At 36.6% G+C, this 26,632-nt stretch overlaps 1 protein-coding gene across 1 annotated transcript in view; it reads right to left on the bottom strand.

Moving 5' to 3' along the window:
• Positions 1–1,606: 1,606 nt before the first annotated feature.
• Positions 1,607–26,632, bottom strand: part of LOC150087585 (dystrobrevin beta-like) — a 152,181-nt gene continuing 127,155 nt past the window's right edge. The window contains exons 14-17 of the mRNA XM_090372149.1: positions 26,211–26,493; positions 20,453–20,503; positions 15,854–16,062; positions 1,607–1,832 (exon numbers count right to left, since the gene is read on the bottom strand). Coding sequence (XP_090228275.1) covers positions 1,704–1,832; positions 15,854–16,062; positions 20,453–20,503; positions 26,211–26,493 — 672 coding nt within the window. The 3' untranslated portion in view covers positions 1,607–1,703. The remainder of the gene's footprint in view (positions 1,833–15,853; positions 16,063–20,452; positions 20,504–26,210; positions 26,494–26,632) is intronic.

Raw genomic sequence — 26,632 nt, 5'->3', positions numbered from 1 at the left:
TCTTTTCTATAATACATAAGTATGTGCAATCCAAATTTTCATATTTTTCACGTAGTATGTCCATATCCTTTAATAATAATTTTTTCTACTGATTGTGTTTTTAATTGCTTAATAAATATTTTTTAATTGATCATGTAATGAAAATTCATACATATCAGCAATTTCTGATACATTCTTTTCTTAATGTAATAATATCAAAATTTTTAAATAAATTAAGTTATTATTATCCTTCACTTCATATTCAATCTATTTCAAACTAGACATGTAAAAAGATTAGAGTAACTAAAGGTGCAAGATTCAATTTATTCCATTTACAAAGTTCATCCCAATATACCATTAATTCTATCTATAAATAAAGAACAGTGAGAGTAAAAGTCAACCTTATTCAAATAATTATATCAATAAATGGATAGCTCCATGGTTAGTTATCTTTAGAAATAGAAAGATAGAAAATCTGATAATAATTTTATAACTGTATATATGCATGTAGATGATGCTCAAAATTTTTTCTAAGTTCCATTATCAAACTGAATGTGTACACAAGTATGAGCCATTTCCTAGTCATTTAGGTACCACTAGTGGCCCAATTTCAGCAAAAAACGGTTCAGTACCAAATTCTTGCTAGCTTAAAAAAAGTAACTATATTTGAAGGTGATTATTTCATTGTAAAAGTCACTTATAAAAATTAGTCATGTGGCAGTACTGGTCATAAGGCTTATTAATGATGTTTTGTAAATATGCTATCCAACATGTAGTTTAAGCAAAAATGGAAGCATTTATTAAGTAGACAGAAATTTCTAACTAGAAGGAGATGAATATCTTTGAATTTGTTTCATTAAAAAACAAAAAAACCAAGGAGTATATATGCTTCTGTACTCCATCAACCGTAAGTTTGCTCAACAAATACCATAGATTTCATGATATACATATATACAGAAGGTTCATTATGATTATACAATTAAAACTATTTAGGGATAGCATTATTTGAACAGTGAAGCATCAAACCATACACAAGTAATCATAAATTTACAATATGTCAACTATACAGCAACACATGAGGAACCTATAGTGGAAATGCAGAATAAGTAAAACATAAAATAATTATTAGCTGATCATCTAAGTTTCTAATATGGCAAACAGTTTCAAACACAGCAGAAATCCTGTTAGATAATAAAGCATAACACATAAGTAAAACAAGTGGAAACTTCACGTGGGATATCTGCATAAGAATGGAAAGTTCGTCAAAGCAAAATCTACACCCAATTTTGACAAGATTTGTTACATTTGTTTATTATAACTATGAAATAAAACTTGTGTATGTCTAACCCATTACAGATGGATTAGGCACACAAAAATGCATCTTTATTGCACACACATATAGGCAAATATGAATTTCACATCTGTACACTTCTAAATATTGTACTTTGTATACTTTTTTTTTTAGCATAATCTGCTTTACTCCATTAAGCATTTGTTTATATCTATTTGTTACTATACATAAACAAAAAGCTATAAACACTGGAATTTAGAACTGGCATGAAGATTCAATCCAAATCAATTTATTTACAATGTCTTTACTGAATAAATGCCATTGAAACATAAATGCACACACACATGTACACAAATTCTATGACACTGAGCTGATGCACTGGATTCAGTTCTCAAAGAACAGCGAGGACACCGAGTTTAGCAACGTGTACATATCATCGATTCACCCAGCGTTTCATATTTTCTTCCCAGTCTGTATTGCCCCCATCATCATCATCATCAGTACGAACGTAACTTTCATCATCTGTGGTGAAGGAAGTATGACGCTGAAACACGTCAAGGGCCTGAAAAGGAAGTGTGAACGAGGCAGCAGTTGTTAGAAAGGGTCTCTCCCAATTTCTTCAACTGTAGCCAACAGAAATTATCTGTAAGAAGCCAAAAGAAGTGGGTCTTTCAACCAAAACACATAACCAACCAAACAATAACTGCAAATTAAAAATAAATTGTCATGCATTTTTTTGTTATAACTCAGGTATATAAAGCTGCAGCACTGCAGCCAACAAAATCAAAAGTAAAACAAATCATTAATGTGCAGTTTCCATACTTATAAAAAAATTAATATTCAACTTAGAAAAAATAAATCATAATTGAACAGGCAGGAGACAAATTAAACTTACAGTCATAAAATATTTGTTCAATTAAAATATCACAAAACCTTAAAAATTAAGAAAACAAATTTATGCATAAATATTTATATTATCTGAAAATGATATTGCACAGGTTGGTTACAGTTTATAATGTGAAACACTGAATTTTGATATTAACTGATTCTAATTTGCACTGTAAAAACTGTACAAGTTTATACTGCTGAATAAAACTGTAACAATGAACGTCGTAAGCAAACTGAAAAAGACAGATTACTGAAGCTGATGTCACATTTGCTCTGTGACATCAGCTTCGATTGTCTGTTCAAATACAAAAAAGAAAGGACACCTTAATATGTTGATCTAGTCAACATATAGTAACTGATTAAGTGAATGAGTATTTTGCATCTACATTCACATATAAGGAGTTATTCAAGGAGAGGAATGCCAGAAGTTTATCAAAATCTAACAGGGAGATAAGTGATTTTGTGAAACTGAGAGCAAAGTGGAGGAGAAATTGTTGAAGTTAAACATAAAAAAGGCACCTGGGTCAGATGGAATCTATCCAGTTATAAAGGAGGAGGCAGCAAGGGAAGTAAGCAAACCCTTAGCCATAATTATGAGAGCATCCTTAGAGTCAGGGGAGGTTCCCATGGGCTAGAGATGTGCAAATGTATCCCCAATTCACAAAGGGGGTTCATCAAAGGGTGACAAATAATTACAGACCTGTTAGTTAACTTCTATTCCGGGGAAAATAATGGAGTCACTGGTTAAAGAGGTGATACAGGACCACCTAGACATGACAGCAGTAATAGTTCAGATACAGCATGGGTTTATTAAGGAGAAGTCTTGTCTGACCAATTAGATTGGATACTACGATGTGGTCACAAAGGAACTGGATGCAAAAAATAATTTTGATATCATATACTTGGATTTCAGGAAAGCTTTTGATACTGTTGCACATACAAACTGCTGTACAAATTGGAGCCGTATGGCATTAAGGGCAGGTTACTGCAATGGATAAAGGGATGGTTAAGTGGTAATAAATGGACACTGCTCTACGTGGCCTATTATTAGCGGACCCCCAGGGTTCGGTGCTGGGCCCATTGTTGTTTTGTGTATTTATCAATGATATCTATGAAGGTATATCAGGCTTAATGTCCAAATTTGCAGATGATACAAAGGTTGGCAGGGTTGTTAATAACACTAAAGACAGTATGCTACTGCAACAGGATCTAGAAAATTTAGGCAGATGGGCTGAGAAGTGTCAACTGAAGTTTAACATTGACAAGTACAAAGTTCTGCATATGAGTAGCAGTAACCCAAGAGAAACGTACCAATTGTGTGGTACTACACTCAGGGAAGTGGAGAATGAAAAAGACCTGGGGGTAATTGTGTAGTCAGATATGAAGTTCTCTGACCAGTGCAGACAAGCTGCCAGAGCAGGTCATGGAGTTTTGTCAATGATATATAGAAATTTTGCTAGCAGAGACAAGGAGGTGATTATTCCATTGTAGAAGCCAATGGTCAGGCCACACCTTGAGTATTGTATATAGGTCTGGAGGCCTCATTTTAGGAATGATGTAGGGTTGCTAGAACAAGTACAGAGAAGGGCAACAAGATTGGTGATAGGAACAAAGTACGAAGAAAGGCTTATGTTCTGCAAGTTGCAGCATCTGAAATCTAGGCACCTGCGAGGTGATCAGATCGAGGTGTATAAGGCCTTGAATGGTTTGAACAAGCTCAATGCTGATGGGATAATTCTGCTTGCTAAGATTAAGAACCTCAGGGGGCATAGATTCAAATTGAGGAAAGACAGTTGTAGAATAGATGTCTGGAAATTTGCCTTTAGCCAGTGGGTAGTTGATTGTTGGAACAGACTTCCATCTGTTGTGGAAGTTAATTGATTAAATAAATTTAAGGCTGAACTAGACAAGCATTTAGTGACCGAATGGGTGAAATGGGAAGGAGTCTTTTTTTTTTTGGCTGATGCTGTAGTAGTAGAGTTGTGTTTTTAGGAGCATTAGCAACTAAGGCCATATTGCTCCAGGATATGCGGTGGTCATTCCTTAACCTTTCCGCATCCTCCGTATTTGGTGGTGACGGGCTCGAACCCCGGTCTAATCAAGAAGCGTGTGCTACGCGCTGCTGCCCCTTCCCACCTGGCTACGGAGGCGCCGGCTGATGCTGTATAAGCTTGCTTCCTTGCATATGCCTCAACTAATGTTAATGCTAAGGTGTTTGATTTTGTATTCAGGTTTGCTCTTCCTTCTTTTATGCACAGTGTATCCCTTTGTAATATTGTTAAATTCTGCATACAGTTAGCTTAGCAGAATATAGCATTAATAAATTAACTTATTAATAAATAAATAGAATTAATTAATTAATTGGCTAAAAAATTTTTAAAACATTAAAATAAGTATCTGTGCAGAAACAGTGTAGTGCATCTTAAATGTATCTAGAGAGTTTGCATTCCATGTAATCATTCAATACATTCATATCACTACCACCTTTCAGTCATAATTTTGGTTAAATTATCACTGATATGGTAAAAGGTGGTGGTATATATGTTAAAGATATCATATTACCTGAATAAAGGTATAATATCACTTAAACCACTAAGTGCTTTGATTTGCATTCATCCTCTAGTAGGGAGAGAGGAAATCCTCCCCCTCCAAGTCCTCCAGCAACGTCTATATATTAAAATCTCTTAGTGTTTCTCCTTTCCAATCATGTTGTGTATATTGCTGGCAATAACAATATTAGTAGTTGCATCTGATCAAGGTATGGCAAAGGTTTTGTAATACTATACTAGTTAATAAATAATTTTATTTTATCATGGAGTAAATTCTATCAATAACTGAAGTTAGTTCTAGAAGTAAATAACTCAAAGAAAATTACTCATTGAATATCATGATTAACTAACGGGTCTACCTAGTAAAAACTGTACTAAAGTTCAGGAAAACTAAGTTTTATTTTATTTTTGATTAAGATATAGGCCTGGATTATTAATAATCTCAAAAAAATTACCTTTAATTACATAATATCTGTTTGCAATGCAATTTCATTATATTGGCTTACTAGTTCATATAAAAATACTTGAAAAAGCAGTATTTTTTAACCCATGCTAAAGGTTTATAAATCCATTCCTCCTTTTTGAGATAGATCTAGATTCAGCATTGATCCAAAGATAGCTTTTAAAAGTAATGAGTCTTAAACTATTTTGGGAAAGTAACTAAGAACCAGAAAACTAGCTTAAAGAAGAACACTGGACTTTCATCTGCCCAATTTTCTTTAGTACTGGAAAATTAGAAAATTTCAAATTGAGACAGTTTTTAAAATAACAAGTAGGACTACTGGAATATCTAAAAAATATGCTCACAAATGATAAGGTAAAACTGAAAGACAGGGATTTAAAAGTGAATAGAAAAATAACACATCACTTGTGAAATTAAAAACTGTAGTTTACTCTGTAGGGAGAAATCAGAAAATTATACTCTGTCATAACTCTGATTAGTTCTTCACCCAAATGAAGAACAGACACACAAAAAAATAAATAAATAATGACACTTTTCCAGTTTATTTAATCATGGATCTTCTTTGTGTAAATCCCCTTTCTATAAGCTCTTTCTTCAAGATAAAAAAATATCCAGATACATAATGTTTTCCAAATAATGATATTGCAAAAGGTGTCTTTCATATAAGCAACTAACATCAGCCTAAGAAGCCACTACAGTGAAGAGTAGCTAGGTTACTATAGTCTGTGGGGGGAGAATGTCCTTTGCCCTCAGATTATACATTAATGATTTCAGTATTTAACGATACCCATGACAGAGTGAGCAGGAGAAATTCTTGATTACAAATGCAAGCAAAGTGCTTTCTTCAACAGATACAAATTAGAATGAAAATATGGCTACCATTCTAGGTCTATCAAAAGTTAAAGTAAGTATCACAAATGATAAGGTAAAACTGAAAGACAAGGATTTAAAAGTGAATAGAAAAATAAAACTCACTTGTAAAATTAAAATTGTAGTTTACTCTGTAAGGAGAAACAAAGGCCATAAGGTAACAATATCATGCATATAAACTGCTTGCATTCTATACTCAATTTTTATATTTTTTAGAATAAAAATCAAATCTGTTTGAGTAACAGCCACCCCTTTCCACCCACACACCACCACCACCCAAGACCTACTGATTTGGTCCCAACTTGCAAAGCCATTTGGAAGATTATAATATTAGCATTAGCATTAGTAGGGACATTTGATGCAAGAAAACAAGCTTATGCAGCATCAGCCAAAAAAAAAAAAAAAAAAAAACCCACTTACACCTCACCCCTCTGTTCGTTCCAAATACCTGTCCAGCTGAGCCTTAAACTTATTTAGGCTATCAACCTCCACCACAAGGGATGGAAGTCTGTTCCACCAACCAACCACCCACTGGCTAAAGGCAAATTTCCTCGCGTCTATCCTACATCTGTCTTTCCTCAATTTGAATTTATGTCCTCTCAGGTGATTTTTCTGAGCTAGAGGAAGAATCCCATCAGCATTGAGCATGCTTAAACCATTCAAGGCTTTATACACCTCTATCAGATCACCTCGCTGGTGCCTAGTCTCCAGACACTGTAATTTGCAAAACTTAAGCCTTTCTTCATAAGAGCACCCCTTTGTTCCATTCACTAATCTTGTTGCCCTTCTCTGTACTCGTTCCAGCAGCTCTACATCCTTCTTGAAATGAGGCCTCCAGACCTGTATACAGTACTCTAGGTGTGGCCTGACCATTGCCTTATACAATGGAATAATCACCTCCTTATCCCTGCTGGAAAAATTCCTGTATATCATTGACAATACTCCATGAGCTACTCTTGCAGCCCGTCTGCACTGCTCAGAGAACTTCATATCTGCCTGCACAACCACCCCCAAGTCCCTTTCATTCTCTACCACTGTCAGTGTAGTACCACAGAGTTGATACGTTGCTCTGGGTTGCTGTTTCCCATGTGTAGTACTTTACATTTGTCAATGTTAAACTTCATTTGCCACCTCTCAGCCCATCTGCTCAACCTTTCCAGATCCTGTTGCAGCAGCATAGTGTCAGTAGTGTCCTTGACAACCCTGCCAACCTTTGTATCATCTGCAAACTTGGACATTAAGCTTGATATACCATCATCAATATCATTTATAAATACAGAAAACAACAATGGACCCAACACTGAACCCTGAGGGACTCCACTAATAACATTAGTCCACGATGAGCAGTGTCCATTGATTACCACTCTCTGTCTTCTCCCCCTCAACCACCCCTTTATCCATAGCAGCAATTTGCCTCCAATGTCACACTGCTCCAATTTGTGTAGCAGTCTTCCATGTGCAACAGTATCAAAAGCCTTTCTAAGATCCAAGTATATAATGTCAAAGTTATTCCCTGCATCCAGTTCTTTTGTGACTGCATCATAATATCCAATCAAGTTGGTCAGGCAAGACTTCCCCTTAACAAAACCATGCTGTGTCTGAGCTATAACTGAAGTCTTGTCTAAATGATCCTGCAGTGCTTCTTTAACCAGTGCCTCCATTAATTTTCCTGGAACAGAAGTTAAGCTCACAGGTCTATAATTACTTGTGTCAGCCTTTGATCCTCCTTTGTGAATTGGGGTCACATTTGCACATTTCCAGTCTATGGGTACCTCCCCTGAGTCCAAGGAAGCTCTCATAATTATGGCTAAGGGTTTGCTTACTTCCTTTGCTGCTTCCTTTAATATAACTGGATAGATCCCATCCACCCCAGGTGCCTTTCTTGTATTTATCTTCAACAGTTTCTCCTCCACTTTACTCCCAGTTATTTCAAGATTCTCTAGCTTACTGCTAGAGTTGAATACACCTCTGGCATTCCCCTTGCTGAATAACTCCTCATGTGTGAATGTCGATGCAAAATATTCATTTAGTTTGTTAGCTACCTGAGCAGGATCATCAACAGTTGACCCATCAATATCAAGTGGACCAATCTGATTCATCCCCTTCCTTCAAGAGTTAACATAAGTAAAGAACTCTTTGCTGTTTTTCTTTGCATCCCTTGCCAAGGATTTCTCGTAATCTGCCTTTGCCTGCCTAACCTCCTTTGTAACTTGGTTGCATATCAACTTGTATCTATCATAGGCTTCTGTGTCATGTGTTAATTTGTAAGTATCCCATGCATTTTTCTTCTCTGCCATATGCCTCATTAGTTCATCTGACATCCACAGTAGTAATATCATCAACAGTAGTAAAGTACTTTAATCTTGTGCCAGGAATCAAATCCAAACCTTTGCAAACAGCATACCACTGAACTGCCAAGAAGGAGTTTAAGTAAGACTGCTGTACAAATTGGAGCAGTGTGGCATTGGGGCAAATTGTTGCTATGGATAAAGGGATGGTTGAGTGGGAGAAGACAGAGTTGTAATCAATAAACACTGCTTTCCGTGGACTAATGTTATTAGTGTAGAGCTTAGTTTCCAAGCTCTACAACCCATGCATTTGAAGTCTTTCCTCAATTGTTTTCTGTATTTGTAAATGATATTGATGATGGTATATCAGGCTTAATGTCCAAGTTTGCAGACGATACGAAGGTTGGCAGGGTTGTCAAGGACACTACTGACACTATGCTGCTGCAACAGGATTTGGAAAGGTTGAGCAGATGGGCTTCGAGGTGGCAAATGAAGTTTAACATTGACAAATGTAAAGTACTACATATGGGAAACAGCAACCCCAGAGCAACGTATCAACTCTGTGGTACTACACTGACAGTGGTAGAGAATGAAAGGGACCTGGGGGTGGTGGTGCAGGCAGATATGAAGTTCTCTGAGCAGTGCAGACGAGCTGCAAGAGTAGCTCATGGTGTATTGTCAATGATATATAGGAATTTTTCTAGCAGGGATAAGGAGGTGATTATTCCCTTGTATAAGGCAATGGTCAGGCCACACCTAGAGTACTGTATACAGGCCTGGAGGCCTCATTTCAGGAAGGATGTAGAGCTGCTGGAACGAGTACAGAGAAGGGCAACTAGATTGGTGAATGGGACAAAGGGGTTCTCTTACGAAGAAAGGCTTAAGTTTTGCAAATTACAGTGTCTGGAAACTAGGCACCAGCGGGGTGATCTGATAGAGGTGTACAAAGCCTTGAATGGTTTGAGCATGCTCAATGCTGATGGGATTCTTCCTCTAGCTCAGAAAAATCACCTGAGAGGGCATAAATTCAAATTGAGGAAAGACAGATGTAGGATAGATGTGCGGAAATTTGCCTTTAGCCAGCGGGTGGTTGGTGGGTGGAACAGACTTCCATCCCTTGTCGTGGAAGTTGATAGCCTAAATAAGTTTAAGGCTCAGCTGGACAGGTATTTCGAACGAACAGAGGGGTGAAGTGGAAGTGGTTATTTTTATTTATTTATGTTACTTTTTTTTTTTTTTTTTTTTTTTTGGCTGATGCTGCATAAGCTTGCTTTCTTGCATCAAATGCCTCTACTAATGCTAATGCTAATATGGATACCCTTTTGCCGATCTCACCAGGCAAGTTACCCATTGAGCTTTTTGAAAGGGCTTTGGGCCCTTTCAAAAAGCTCAATGTCTTTCTTTAGGTGTGGTCTCCATACTGAACACAGTATTCCAAGTGTGGTCCCTATATAATGGGATTATGGCATCCTTATCTCTACTAGCAAATGTTCAATAAATCATCAATAGGACACCATAGGCCTTCCTTGCAACCTGTCTGCAATGCTTGGAGAAGCTCATGTCTCACAGTATCATAACACCAAAGCCCCTTCCTCCACTACTGAGTTTGGTTCAACTCCACCAAGTGTATAAGTTATTTTGGGATTACTGTTCCCCAGGTGCAATACCTTACACTTTCCTGGATTAAAGCATAGCTGCCATTTTTCTGACCATCCCTGAAGTCAATCTAGGTCACTCTGAAGAAGCTCTGCTTGGCAGTGATCATTACTTATATGGAGCACTGGTCCTAATACTGATCCTTGGGGAACCCCACTTCTTACATCAACCCAATCTGAGGAATGACCATTTATCACAACCTTCTGCCTCCTGCCCTGAAGCCATTCTGTTATCCATCTAAGGATTTTTGCTGTTTCCAACCTGTTCCAGCTTATACAGTAACTGCTCATATGGGACTGAGTCAAAGGCTTGCTGAAATCCAAATAAACAATGTTGAAATTATTACTTAAATCCAGCTCATGAGTGACCCTGTCAAAATAGCTAACCAGATTTGTTAAACATGATTTTTCCTTTACAAAAAGACGCTGGGTATCCTTCAGAATTCCATATCTACCTAAATGATCCTGAATTCCACCCTTGATCATTGCCTCCTTGATTTTCCCTAATACTGAAGTTAGACTGACCAGTTGATAATTTCCCACTTCACTCTTAGAACTGCCCTTATGTATTGGAGATGCGTTGGCACTTTTCCAATCCAACAGAATCACTCCCAAGTCCAGTGATGCGCTCATAATTAGCTTCAAAACTCTCATTTGCAGCCCCCTTAAGATATATGCCAGATATATCCCAGGAGCCTTAGTGGCCTGTAGGCTTTAAAGTCTTTCCATTAAATAATCGTGAAATTTCAATATCATTAATTAGATATTTTTCGACTCCCATAATTTCTCTTTGACATAAAAGGTTTTTTTTCTGTAAATATTGATGCAAAGTAACTGTTGAGTTCATCTGAAACTTCAGCTGAGGTATCTAATACTATCCCACATCCATCAAATAAGGGTCCAATCTAGTTTGTCCTTCTCTTCTTTGCATTTATACATGTGAAGAATTCCTTATAGCCACTCTTTGCCAGCAATTTCTCACAGTCTGCCTATGCCAGCCTAACCCTTTCTGTGGCACTATTAAAGATCAATTTGTAGCTGTTATAGGCTTCAGTACTTTTTATATGCTCTGTAACTTTTACATGCCATCTTTTTCTGCTCAAGTAATCTGGAAACTTCATTATTCATCCAACTTGGAATCCTCCTCATGGAGTATTTTTTTTTTAATGGTATATATGCATTCAAGGCTTCTGTGATTAATAATTTAAAGGTATACTATAATCCAATTGTATTTACTCTCTGTACGATATCTATCCAGTTAATAGAGGCCATGTAGACCTTAAGGCATCATAATTTCCTTTTCTGGAATTATAGCCCATTCCTTTGCCTTTAACTACTGCTACCTCTCTCTTCATCATCTACCATAGAATTCTGTGATCACTTTCTGCTACTGGTTCCTGTACTGTCAACCCTATTGTGTCATCTGGTTCATGAGTGATGATGAGGTCTAGAATATTCTTTTACCTAGTACTTTCTCTGAAATGTTGGTACAAATAAAAATCATCTAGTTGTTTTAAAAAGTTTGTCCTCCAAATGGAGTTTCCTTTCCATTTGCTCCAATAAATTAGAGGCAAATTAAAATCATCCATAATAAGACATTCACACTAACTTGACCATTCCATTTGCATGTAGAGAGACTCATCGTAATCTTCACAATCATCTGGGCTGTAAATTACTCCCACTCATTATACCTTTGCTTCCAACTATCACAACACCATACTAGCATGCGAAATTAACTGAATCCGGGAAAGCTTTCATCACGCTCAGACTGCTTTTGATAAGATATATAATTTTATATTTCTATCTGTGGCTTTTTTTAAAATGTGAATAATTTAGTATGACTGATACAACTGTGAATAATAAATGTTTACATATACATTATTATTCATAGCATAATACATATGTATAATTTGATTGCTTTCCTGTTTAATATTAATAGGTTAAATTTTTGTTTTTAATGAACAGTTCCATCAAAATTAAAGTATCCAAAAATTTAACCAGAGGAATGTGCATATGTAAAAAATGTATCCAATTTAATGCTATCTTGATATATGTTGCAATTCATAGGAACAAATCCCCAATGTAATCACAGACTACCATATATTTGTGCATATAACGATCTGATGTGTCATACCAATCTCTCGGCACCTCCGTAGCCAGGTGGGCAGGAGCAGCAGTGCGTAGCATACACTTCTTGATTAGACCATGGTTTGAGCCAGTGACCACCAAATACGGAGGATGCAGAAAGGTCAGGGAATTGACCACCGCAATATGGCCTTAGTTGCTAATGCTCCTAAAAACCAAATAACAACAACAAATCTCTCATTCCAGCACTCAGGAGACTCACTGACAAGGCAAGCTATTCACCTTGTCAGAACAATTGTAAAGATTCTCTCTTCATAACTACACTCATGAATGTACCTCTTCTCTTAAAAAAAAAAAAAAAAAAAATATATATATATATATATACATACAAATGTATAAATTATATTGTATGTACAAAGGGTGAAGTACCCAGGGTAAGCATGCTGCAAATACAAAAGAATTTGTATTTGCAGCATACTTACCTGGGGATCACACTCATAAATATCATGTGCCTCATCTTCAGGAGTTCCTGCTACTGGAGCAGCAGGGGAAGGAGGAAAGTTAATATTTTGAGCACGTATTTCTGCCAAAAATTGATTCTCTTGCACACAAAGTCTTTCTTTCCTCTAAAGAGTGCTAATGCAGTTTCCCTGATCCATAAGCTATGTTATCTTCTTTTTAGTACAGGCACATTCCACCCCATGATTAATTAGCTTCTTAATATAATTATTCTTCACTATATATATATGTGATAAAAAAGAAAGTTAAAACGACAGTAACTGTAACTAATATTTATGGGTCAATGCAGTTTCAAGAAATCATGCAATACACCCATAATGTCTATAAAATAGATAATAGAAAAAGTAAATCAATCAAATAATAATACTATCAGGGATTTAAGAAAACGCAAAAAAAAAAAAAAAAAATATATATATATATATATATATATATATATATATATACATTATCGCTTTTTACCAACAATCTAGATGACTTCCACTGGAGCCAACCACCCAGACTGAAGGCAAAAAACGACAATCGGTTCTCTGTTTCTGTAATGATCAATATATGCTAAGTAATTTAAATCTAAACCAAATATAAACCAATATAGGCCAAATATAAATCAAATGTAAATAAAAAGTTAAGAAATTCTAGGAATATTAGAATCAAACGTAAGAAATATAAGTAAAATATAAATGTAAGCATATATTAATCCTTGTTGACCCGACAGAGAACGTAATTTAATGATTAAAATAAGATTAAATATACAGGGTGATTCGCTACCAGTGCGACAAACTTGCAGGTGTAGGGGGCACAAAGACGAATCGGAATCACATAGCATTGCAGGGTCCGAAATGCCTTCGTCATGCAGTAGAGGACGTTGAACGGGAGGTCGCGTGAACAGCGATCCCGCTGGAAGTCAGCATTTGCGAACCGGTTCCCGAGACAGTAGGATGGATGAGTATTCAAACGTTGAACTGGCCGACATGCACCTCGCGTATGGAGCTGCGGACTGTAACGTGCATGCCACTCTGCGCTTGTACCAGGAACGTTTCCCACACGGGCGTGCTCCTCATCATACGATTTTCGCACGTGTGCACAGAAGGTTACGTGCGACTGGTTGTTTCACGAGAGGTACCATGAATCGAGAGCGAACGACGAGGATGCCAGACAATGAGGAGAATGTCCTACGTCTTGCAGAAGGCAATCTGAGTACGAGTACTCGAGCGATAGGCCAACAATTGGGTATTTCCCAATCCACTGTATGGAAGATATTGCCAACAAACCAAATGAGTTCATACCATCTGCAACGTATCCAATCATTGGAGCCTGCGGATTATCCACTCCGGACGACTTTTGCTACTTGGTTTCTTCAACAGAGTGCGGCAGACAGTGCATTTGCTGTGTCCATATTGTTCATGGATGAGGCAAGTTTCACAAGAAAGGGAACCTTCAATCAACATAACTCCCATTTGTGGGCTTTGGAACAGGAATGAGAACCCCCATGGTACGCAAACACGTGCAACTCAATGCCGTTTCTCTGTCAATGTTTGGGCGGGCATTGTTGGAGACCACCTCATTGGACTGTACCTTCTGCCCCTCATCTGGACGGTAGGGCATACCTGATCTTTCTACAGCAAGTCCTGCCCGAACTTATTGAAGAAGCACATGTTCCTCAGTCATTGCTCCGCTCAATGTGGTTCCAGCATGATGGGACTCCCCCACATTACACCAATGACGTCCGCCAACACCTAAATGTTACATTTGGACAGCATTGGATAGGTCATGGTGGTCCGGTTCATTGGCCTGCTAGATCGCAGGACCTATCATGCCTGGACGACTTCTGCTGGGGTCAAACGAAGATATTGGTGTGTGTACAAGACCCCTGTTGATTCAGTTGAAGACCTCGTTGCTCGCATCTCTGTAGCCGCCAGGGAGATTCGAGACACTCCAGGAATCTTCCAGAACGTTAGGGATTCCATGCGGCGGGGCTGTGAAGCCTGTGTGACTGCTTCTGGTCAAACTTTCGAACACCTTCTGTAGCATGGCTTTTTGCCAATGTAAAACTTGTCATTAAAATGATTTCTGTTTCTGTTCTGTTTCTTTGCTTCTTTGTTCACGCGACCTCCCGCATGACGAAGGCATTTCAGAACCTGCAATGCTATGTGATTCCGATTCGTCTTTGTGCCCCCTACACCTCCTGCAAGTTTGTCGCACTGGTAGTGAATCACCCTGTATAATACACACTACATATTTACCGTATCTAGAACATATTGTAATAGTCGTCAAAATAATGTGGTGCCCGCTATGTGATGGATATGGTAAAAATAAATAAATAATTAAATTTAAGTTAACGCAAAGAGAAACATGCAGATAGTAAGAAGAAAAACTAAAGGAGTAGGAATAATAGAACCTGAACTCCACAAAGGCGAAAAATAGTGGTATAGATAAGAAATAGTTTCTCCTCGTCCTCGGATTGCCCTAATAATTTCGGAGAAATAAAAATAAAGAGTATAGGACAGTTTAAAGACATTACAAGATATAAGTTGTGACTGTCTTTAAACTGCCCTACACTCTTTATTTTTATTTCTCCGAAATTATTAGGGCAATCTGAGGACGTAGGAGAAACTATTTCTTATCTATACCACTATTTTTCGCCTTTGTGGAGTTCAGGTTCTATTATTCCTACTCCTTTAGTTTTTCTTCTTACTATCTACATGTTTCTCTTTGCGTTAACTTAAATTTAATTATTTATTTTTAATGTATCCATCACATAGGGGGTACCACATATTATTTTGACGACTATTACATTATGTCCAAGATACAGTAAATATGTAGTGTGTATTATATTTTACTTATATTTCTTACATTTGATTCTAATATTTCTAAAATTTCTTAACTTTTTATTTACATTTGATTTATATTTGGCCTATATTGGTTTATATTTGGTTTAGATTTAAATTACTTAGCATATATTGATCATTACAGAAACAGAGAACTGCTTGTCATTTTTTGCCTTCAGTCTGGGTGGTTGGCCCCAGTTGAAGTCATCTAGATTGTCGGTAAAAAGCAATAATTTTTTTTTTTTTTTTTTTTGTATTTTCTTAAGTCCCTGATAGTATTATTATTTGATTGATTTACTTTTTCTATTATCCTTAATATATATATATATATTAAAATGAAAATTAAAATTCAAATCCTTGATTTTATATTCTATACTACCTCCATGATCACTCTACCAGCTTAACAGCATTCAAATTCTATTGCATTTGCAGCATACTTACCCGGGGATCACACTCATAAATATCATGTGCCTCATCTTCAGGAGTTCCTGCTACTGGAGCAGCAGGGGAAGGAGGAAAATTAATCATATTTCGAGCATGTATTTCTGCCAAAAATTGATTCTCTTGCACACGACGTCTTTCTTCCCTCCAAAGAGTGCCACCACCCTCCAAGCTTTCAACAGCACTCTCGTTATCTTCAGTTTCAAAGTCTGAAACAATAAGAAATAGGAATTCAAAACAAAATATATCATGCACTTATTTAAACTTTTCTTAAGTAATGGAGATGCCTGATGTAAAACTATTACCAAACCTGTACAGATGAACTTCCAAACCCTATATGTTGGATAAGTAAGAGTCCCTCAAAAAATAATGCCCCATAATTGTTCTCACAAAGCTATACAATATTTATTCTATAGAAGTGCTACTTGTATGGTGTACTGTCACATCCTTCTGCCTCTTATGTGTTAGTGACATTATCTTTCCCATGAGTGATGTGCTGTAGCAGTTGCCAGACAAAACTGCCTCCATGAGGCCCATCAAAAGCAGCATGCTGTTATTAAATTCTTGGTATGTGAGAAACAGTTTCCACCAGTTTTTTTTTCTCACACACCAAAGTTCCTTCTCTAGAGTTTAAGAGACCAGAGGGCGTATGGGGAACAATGCCATCGATCACATCACAGCACAGCTTGTTGCTCAGTCAAGCAAATAACATTTGCAGAAGATGAACATGACAACCTGTATGACTTATTTTCTCCATGTCAACCACCCACACTCATCAGAGATGGACTGAAACAATAAAAAAATTCGCCTTTTCAATTCCTCGATTTCAATTAATTTCAACAAGAAACAAAACTGAAAAAGTGAACAAACTTCATTATGACAGATGTATAAATGAAGATAGATGCCATTCATAGCACAAAATTTGTGGATGTGAAGGCTGTGATGAAGGACACAGGGCAAGAATTTTACTGCAAAACAATACTAGCTGATGTTCTGAGATAGTGTAACATGGTTGAGTGTAACAATGATTATGTATAAAAGGCATGTTCCTATGTAATGTACTATGGAGCATATATATAAAATGATTTTATATAAATCATTATTATATATAGTTTTGCTAGAAAGCCATGGATATTACTTTTGAAATGAACCTTGTATATGATTCCTGTCAATGTGATATTAAAAACAAAAAAGTCAGTCACTGTACATGCTCAAAGGAATATGCTGACATGCAGAGTGTGTATGCGCGTGTGAATATGTGGGGATAAAGACAGAGGGCAGGAAAGCATAATTCATGCCAAATTACTTTATGATCTACCAATAAGTTGCTGTTGTTATTTGGTTTTTAGGAGCATTAGCAACTAAGACCATATTGCTCCGGGGATATGCGGTGGTCATTTCCTGACCTTTCCGCATCCTCCATATTTGGTGGTCACGGGCTTGAACCCCGGTCTGATCAAGAAGCATGTGCTACGCACTGCTGCTCCTGCCCACTTGGCTATAAGAAATAGGAATAAGAAATAGGAATAATATTTCTATTTCTTATTCCTATTCTTATTCCCGCCAATAAGTTGCAGAAGCCTAAATTTGTGATTGGATGTTCTTGTTTAGCCCTAGTCACACTCTGGACCACATTCAGTGAGTGTTCTATGCAGTATTAATTTGGAAAATAAACATTGTATAGTCTCATTATATACTCGAAACATCCTGCTAAAATGATTACACTGGTCAACACGTAAAGTGTTACAAATACAAAAATACCCAATCTTGACTAATTTTATGCTGCTGAACATGAAAATCATTAAAATTTATCAATTGGTTCTTGTTTTCAAATTACATTTGGGATCTCATATTAGAGAGTTATCTAATATCAATATCATATGATCAGCAACTGTTGCCTCACTTTGCATCACGTGACAAGTTGTCACCTCAAATGAGTCTTCAACTCTGTTGCAGTAATCCTTGAATATGGCTAGGTACTGGGTGATTTGTTCTCTTTGAGATTTCTACTTTTGCGCAGTAATTGTGTCATTTCTTATGGGTGTAATTTTTCTGGTCAAGCATGACTGTCATGAAAAAATATTACATAATTGTAAGATTAATATGGCCTAATTGTATGACTAGTCTGGATAGCTTCTGCTACATATGTGGAGAAATCATGTTAGTTCAAGAAAGCTAATGCTTTCTTGAAATGCTAATGCTAAAAAGCATCCCTTAACTTGAGTACATAAAAAAAGCCTACTTCTTGTACTTTGGATGTAAAGTAGGCAACCAGAACAAGAACTAGGCTCCACACATATGCTGCTCTACCTATTCATCAAAACTTAATGCATGGGTGAGTCAAAAGGGATGTTTTATGCCTTTCACAGTGCCCACAATAGGGAGCCATAACAAATCACATTACAGACTGTTACTTCTGTATGGTGCCTCCTATTAGAAAAGGGATGACAACGAAGAAAAAGTGGAGAGTGAAGTACCCAAATATACCATCTGAAATTTGTCCCATGCCTCCCAGCAAAGTACTACCTATTCAATAACCACCCAACCGATTTTCTGTACACTCTGAAGAAGATACTAATGAACATCAACTTGACATACATGAAGTACAGCAGCCATGTACATCAAGGGATCCACCATTCTGTGTAAACCTTTATCCTTCTGAACCACATAAGATCTCAAACTGCCAAAGAATAAGGCAGAGCTTTTGGCCTCGAGGCTACAACAGTGGAATATTCTAGATCATTCTGTGAAAGTGATAACATTTTGTACTCGAAATAAAGACTATGATAAATTCTGCCAAACAGAAGGTGAACTTACTGGTTGTAAGGCTGTTGATAGTCTAATGGTAGCAATAAACATGAGGCACATTCCCATAGAATGGCAACTATTTATAAACTCTTCTAAGGTTAGCCTTAAAGCTGTGTTATTACACAATGGAAATATGCTGCCTTCAATAACTCTTGCATATGCTGCCCACAAAAAAAAAAAAAATGCAAACATGGAGAACATCCTCTTAGGCATACACTATCAGAAGTATGAGTGGCAGATATGTGGTAATTTAAAGGTAATCAGCATTTTATTAGGACACTACAACAGGGTTACATTAAGTATTGTTGCTTTCTCTTGAAGTGGGATAGTTGTGCCAAGGATATGCACGATGAGAAGAGGAGTTGGCCTCAACGAAAATCATTAACACTTGGAATGAAGAACATAGCATTTGAACCTCTGGTAGATCCAAATAAAGTTTTGCTCCCACCACTCCACATCAAACTGGGGCCCATGAAAAATTTTGTGAAAGCTTTGGAAGCGAACAATCCTGCATTCACATACTTGCAAGAGAAATCCCCAATACTGAGTACAGAGCAGATTAAGGCAGGCGTTTTCATTGGTCCACAAATAAGGCAAATTTTCAAAGACAAACAGTTCACATGTGTCCTTAGTGATAGTAAGAAATCACATGGGAAGCCTTTTGAAATGTTTCGACTGGTTTTCTAGGAAATGTTAAAGCTGGCAACTACAGGCAGCTTGTGGAAGATCTCATTACTTCTTATGAAAAACTGGGGTGCAACATGTCATTGAAGATGCATTTCTTGCACTCACATCTGGATTTCTTCCTGCCAAACTGTGATGCCGTCAGTGACGAACATGGTGAGTGCTTCCATCAAGACACCGCAGTGATAAAAGCAAATGGAGTGCTGCCACGATGCACTGGATGTTGCCAAAAGTTCAGTTCTTTCTCCCCCTCTTTTCCTCTTGTATATTAATGATCTTCTTCCATTGACCAGAAATCCTATCCATAGTTTTGCTGATGATAGCACATTGCAATGTGCTATCATCAGCAAATTGTAACGTTGTCAATCTTCTGGATGAAAAACTTGTTTTCCGGGCAATAACACCACGCAACTCTCACCTGAGACAAACTAAATCATGAAATAAGCAAATGAAAGCACCTCACATTGTTGATGGGATTCAAACCCAGACCATTCTGTGTTTGAATCCTATCGCACACAGTGTGGGAGAATGGTGGTTATATCCGAGGGTATACAGTCCATTATTATTTATTTCTTATGGGTGTAATTTTTCTGGTCAAGCATGACTGTCATGAAAAAATATTACATAATTGTACAATTGTTTTTAATTAATTATTATTTTTATATCAGGTATGTGGAACCCACATAATGGTCTCATATCTTGATCCTACTGGCCCATGTCAATATTGGGAATTGACATTACAACTCAATCATGCAATCTAAATTGTTCTGGTGGAAGCCAACAATGTTCTCTTTAGTTATACTAATAAGCATTCTTAATGTGTTCTGCAACTCAGATACTTATTAGATTATGTGCCAAAAATTTAATTGCATCTCTGATACACTGGTTTCCTATATCAATAAGAGTTAAAGTACTGTGGCTCAATTTATTCACTCCTAGATTCTATTCTTCTCTCTCTCTCTCTCTCTCTCTCTCTCTCTCTCTCTCTCTCTAACTACACATTTTTAAACCTTGTGAATTATATCTGTTTTTATCTACATTTAAAACAAACATTGATTTTACCATGGCCAAGAAATAGGTGACCATGAGACTAAATAAATTGCATACCTCTGCTATAACTTAAATGCTTTCTGTTAATGCCGCCTTCATCTTCTGAACCTGAAAAACAAAGGTACTTTTTATAAAAAATATATTTTATTATTTATTTATTATTAAATATTTTATAAAGAATAATCAAAGTTTATAATGATAAAAAACAACAAACAGAAAGAAAACTTTAGACAATATAAGATTAAACAGCTCTTTGAAACCTTGCAAAGATTTTAGACTGTATACATAACCCCAAAATATATTTTATAAAAACAATGCTAAATTATTTATTAATAAATTAACAACATTAGTCATGTATTCCAATTAATTCGAACTGGGAAGGTGTGGGTAGGGAGTTATAGACTTGTTAATCATGGGAATAAGTTGTCTCCTTGTAAATTTCGCTGGATGGGTGTTTCCCTCATTTTCCGATTTGACAAGATTTTCCGTAATCCAAACTAGTTTGCTTTCTTATACCATGATTGCACAATAACAGCATATAAAATTTTGACAGTGAAAAATTAAGGTTGAATGCAAAGCAGAAAGAAAAAACTAGTTAAAAATCTTTGCAACTTTTTGTATGTTTTAACTATCAGTGCTCTTTGTGGACTAGTGTTATTAGTGGAGTCCCCAGGGTTTGGTGTTGGACCCATTGTTTTCTGTATTTATTGGTGATACTGATGAAGGTATATCAGGCTTAATGTCCATGTTTGCAGATGATATGGAGATTGGTAGGGTTGTTAATGACAGTTAACTGAATGTGACAACTGAATTTTAACATTGACAAATACAAAGTATTTGCATATGGGTAGCAGTAACTACAGAGTAACATACCAAGTGTGGTACTACAATCAGGGTGGTGGAGAATGAGAGGGACCTGGAGGTAATTGTGCAGTCAGATATGACATTTTCTGAGTAGTGTAGATGGGCTGCAAGAGTAGCTCATGAGTTCTTGTCAATGATATACAGGAATTTTGCTAGCAGGGATAAAGAGGTGATTATCCTCTTGTATAATAGAATGGTCAGGCCACATCTTGAGTACTGCATACAGTTCTGGAGGCCTCATTTTAGGAAAGATATAGAGCTGCTGGAATGAGTACAGAGAAGGGCAACAAGTTTGGTGAGTGGAACTTAAGCCTTTCATGGTTGCTCTTACCAAGAAAGGCTTAAGTTCTGCAAATTGCAGTGTCTGGAGAATAGGCACCTGTGAGGTGATCTGATTGAGGTGTATACAGCCTTGAATGGTTTGAGCAAGTTCAATGCTGATGGGATTCTTCCTCAGATTACACACCTGAGGGGGTTTTGTTTGTTTGTTTGTTATTTGGTTTTTAGGAGCATTAGCAACTAAGGCCATATTGCTCCAGGATATGCGATGGTCATTCCCTGACCTTTCTGCATTATCCGTATTTGGTGGTGATGGGCTCGAACCCCGGTCTAATCAAGAAGCGTGTGCTACGCACTGCTGCTCCTTCCCACCTGGCTACGGAGGCGCCTCTATAATAATATTTGACAGTTTATTTGACACTACATGTCAAATAAACCTTCACTTTTATGCAAATTAAAAATTTAAATATAATTTTTATTTAGCTTATTGTGTTCCTGAAAGTAGTGCAATGTATTACATGTAAATTAAGGTGAACATGTAAACCTGGTACTATCAAATACTAATATAACCTTTTTTTTTTTTTTACCAGCAATGTTTTTGAATGATATTATTATTATTAGTAGTAGTGTATCTATATAGCACGTTATCATCTAAGACCATATGCACTATGGCATGTTCTGCAGGTTGAAAAATCCAAAAGAATTCATAGGGGGAAAGAAAAGCCTCCTTCCTCTCCCTGAGATTGGTAAACTACATCCCCAATTGAAAAGGCCTCTTTGAATTTCTCCAGTCTCTGACTGGATGTTTCTGAATTCACTATGGCGAACTGTCAATAGGCAAGATTGGAAAACTTCACATGTGAATGTTAAACCATCATCCTTCACAACTGAAATATTTCGGTTGATTCATGGCTGTTGTGAAGAATGCCAATGTAATGTATGTATGTGAATTTCTCCAACTTTGGCTCATTGACAGTTTACCATACTGTATTCAAAAACACTGCTGTAATCAATTTTGTTATTAGTTATGGGATACTACTAGGTTGGGCAAGCTTACACTTCTGTAATCATTGCACTACTTGTAATGCAGTAACTTAAGGCAAAATCATTTTTCACATTATTTGCTATTTGTAAAAATACCTGTAAAAGTGTCTTTACAAGTGCTTTTTTATTTATTTTTTTTTATGATAAGCCTATATACAAAATGTATAAGAACGTATAGTACTTTAATACTGTGTATAGTTGAAAAATATAGTTGAAATTATAATTTTATGAAAATACATGCAAAGGAAGGTTAGTCTAAGAACAAAACAAAAAAGTGAGGCCTGTTTATAAAATGTTTATGCCAACCATTCCTTGGAAACAGAATTTGTAAGAAAAGGATCATTAATTAACATGACTGCCGTGTTTTGGATAAAGTCTAGGACTCTATCCAAAACAGGGCACTTTCCCAGATATGAGAATAATCTAGTAGGCAAATTTGAGATTTGTACAGAGTCAGTAGCCATTTGGAGAAAAAAGTATCATCAAGAGCAAAAAAGAAAACTTAGTTTTTTTATGCAAAGGAAGCAATACGTGCAGTATGCTTATTCCAAGAGAGTTTAGGAGTTAAGAGTAATCTCCCAATAAACATTTCTTGCCAAGAAATCTCAATGTATCAAATATGAGAACTCTGAGTGAGAAATAACACAGAATTAAATTTCAGGACTGCAGTTAACTACATTTTATACCCCCCCCCCAATTGAAGCATTACTTAGCAATCAGCATTTAAGGAATTGGTGGTGGATATTTGAGAAGCTGAAGCCATTTGTGTAGAGCAAGGTTTCTCAATCGGGAAGGTGGAATGTGATGCACTATCATCAGGCAAAACTATATCATTTTGACTGGATAGCATTTCCAGTCAGTGGAAGAGTCATTACACAAAAGGAAAAGAGTAGGAAAAAAAGAACTGCATCTTTGAGGAAGACCAATTTTTTTGAGAAGTTTGAGCCAATTATCTATACCTGCAGTAAGTGGCTGGAAAGAAAACTGGCCACCCAGTTGTGAAAAACAGAAGGCAAACCAAAAGATAGAGGCCTGTTTAGATGTTTATGCCAACTGTGTCAAAAGCCTTGGAATTGTCATGGCCCCTAATTCTGGAATCATTATAACAGTGAAAATTCTCCATTGTTCATTTTACTTTCACCTTCCAGAGCTGCTTTTTTTTTTTTTTCTTTTTTTTTCTTTTTTTTTTAGTTGTTGGTGCATCAGCTTCTGTGGCCATATTGCACCTCCCAAGGTTTCTGCATTTTCTACTCTGATCCAAGCCCAAGGCAGGATTCGAACCCGCGACCTTTGGGTTGCCAGGCAGGCACTTTAACCACCCGGCTAGCCTGGTCATCCCAGAGCTTTGTACACCTCAATAAATTCTCCTTTAAGGTATCTAGTTACCAAGTTCTGCTGCCCACATATTCAGTCTTTCTTCATATGGACACCTTTTGCCGATCTCACCAGGAGCCTTGCTTGCCTTTGGACCCTTTCAAGAAGTTTGGGTGTCCTTTTTTAGGTGCAGCTTCCATACCTGGACAAAAATATTCCACTAATATTAGCAATTAATGATTGGATGGAAGGTTTTCACAAACATTTTCTTCAGTATGTTTTGTGAAAACATACTGAAAAAAAACATACACTAACCACCAACATGGTAAACTAATGTTGGTGGTTGGTGAATTTCTCTATTACTCTGGAAATAGAGGAAATGTAATGGGATGATAACTGTAAGAGATGGATATATCTCCCTTTTTTGGGAATTAGGTGGATATGAAAAAATTTCTATGTAGAAGGAAAAACTGGTAAGCTAAGAGAAGAAGAAAAAAAGTGTAAAAAGGCAACACAACACAAAAGCAAATTCTAGGTCAAGTGGAGAAATGCCATCAGAACTAGGAGACGTCCTGCTATCAAGGTTGTTCAGAATCCTTCTAATATCTGTCAGAAGAACATAGGAGGCACTGAAAGGAATGTTTGGTATAGCAGGTGACCTACCAAAATCATTAATGAAAGAGTTAGAAGAAGAGCCGATTTATTAAGATACTAATAAGTCAGCTCTTCTGAAGATACTAAGTATCTAAGTAAGATATACTAATAAGTTGGCACTCGTTTATTTAAGTCTTGATCTCTGGTGGAATATGGGTGGACAGAAGTCACATTCAAGAGGATCAATGGAAACCAGAGGGTTCAAGTATATTTGGACACTAAGCAAATTTTCAATCTTAACCTGATTAAAATTGAATTTGGATTGATTAATAACTTTTTTATAACTGTTGTGAGGCAGAAAATGAAGCAGGAGATTTAGATACAAGCCAGATGCAATATGCCATGTTCTTATCTTAAACAGCCTTAGAACATTTATTTGTAAACTAAGGCTTAGATAAAGGACAAGATTTTCAGGCAGAATGAGGAAATAAAGAATTTTATGCCTACAAGAATAAATTCACTGATACAATATAAACAAATATTAGGATCAGATGGATTAGGAACAGCAATCCATCTAAGGAAAAGAGGAATGGAAGTAATAGAGATCATCTTTCAAATTCCTGTGATGTCAACTAACAACAAAGCTGAGGATACCCATAGGAGAGAGGCTCCAACAGAGAAAAAACCATCACCAAGCTGTGATCTGAGATACATACAGAGGACCACTAACATTAATTGCGACTTTAAAGGGTTGTTGGTGGGGAAAAGATCAAAAATGTTGGGTGTATATTTAGGATTTTTCTGGTAGGTAAATGAACTAGTTGCATAAAGTCAGTAGCAATCACAAAAGTCACCACCTCAACCAGCTGGTCTCTGTAACTAGAAAACTGAAGCAAAATCAGAGTTTAAATTTACTGAAATTTATGTTAAAAACCATTAAAAAAAAAACTTATCTTACTGTTAAGAAAGTCAAGTTCCAAAGAATGGTGGTCAAAGAGTTCCAAGTGATTACTAGAGATGGGAGAGGAGTTGGGTATATTCTTGCTGTGTATATACCATATCCAAAAATTTCATTAATTCATATAGCATGTTCCCAGCTTTTAACTCATCTACATCAGTGCATCGCAAATAGCCAAACAGAATAAACTTATCTGCAAAAATGTCTAAACCTCACAAAAACTTCTTAATTTACTTCATATGTGGTCTCACATTTTAATCTCATGATGTCCATTTCCCCCTATACCCAACTCCTTGACATTGGCTTTGGCAGTGTACACACACACACAGACTAGCTGATATGGATGATTCCTAAAGCATTACCAATGAATTTGATCCAGTAAATTATCTAGCTAGCATAACCTGTGAAAACCATTTTAAAGCTATTCCCTAAAATGTTAAGGAATACTGGATCTCACCATGATGCCTATTATAACCTCAACAGACATGACTCACTATATGATAGAAGAGATGGGGTGATGACAGAGCTATGCAATGGAAACTAAACTCATTACCTAAATTAATAATTAATTAATGATATTTATTGGAAATAACATGAGTGTGTGTGGGGGGGGGGGCATGTGCCTGTGTTCACTTTACATACAGCATTGTGTACTATCTTATTAAAAATACATTAAATGGAATCATTTTTCTTTAAACATTTAGAAGAAATAAAATGAGACAGATACAATATAACCACAAGTATTTAAGATTTTAAACCTACCAGAATTTAATTCTTTTACTAGGGATGACATAGCATTTGTTACAGAATCTGCAGCTACAAGTAAATCGTTTTGGAGACTTCGAGTGCTTCCTGACTGACCAAATGCTAAACGGACATCACCTCCCATTCCCATAAGGCTATCTGACGTTGGAGCTCCACTTCCAGGAGTTGTAGGAGCACTGAAGGAAGAAGACAGTGGATATAAAGTTGACAGTGGAGGAGATTTGCATGTGCCTGAATGAGGTGAACTATTTGGTGTAGATCGAGGTGAACCTTGATGATTCTACAATTTCGAACAAATTCAAAGCATGAAACAATGGACTCCATTCACTAATTCTGCAGAATAATCAAGTTAATAGAGTGAGTATTTATAATAAAGTTTTTAATACCATGCTGATCCAGCTGTAATGACAAAATCTAAA

This window comes from Mastigoproctus giganteus, chromosome 4 (genome assembly GCF_048544385.1).
Source record: "Mastigoproctus giganteus isolate SK-2022 chromosome 4, ASM4854438v1, whole genome shotgun sequence".
NCBI lineage: Eukaryota > Metazoa > Arthropoda > Arachnida > Uropygi > Thelyphonidae > Mastigoproctus > Mastigoproctus giganteus.
This window is presented reverse-complemented; position numbering and strand designations above follow the sequence as displayed.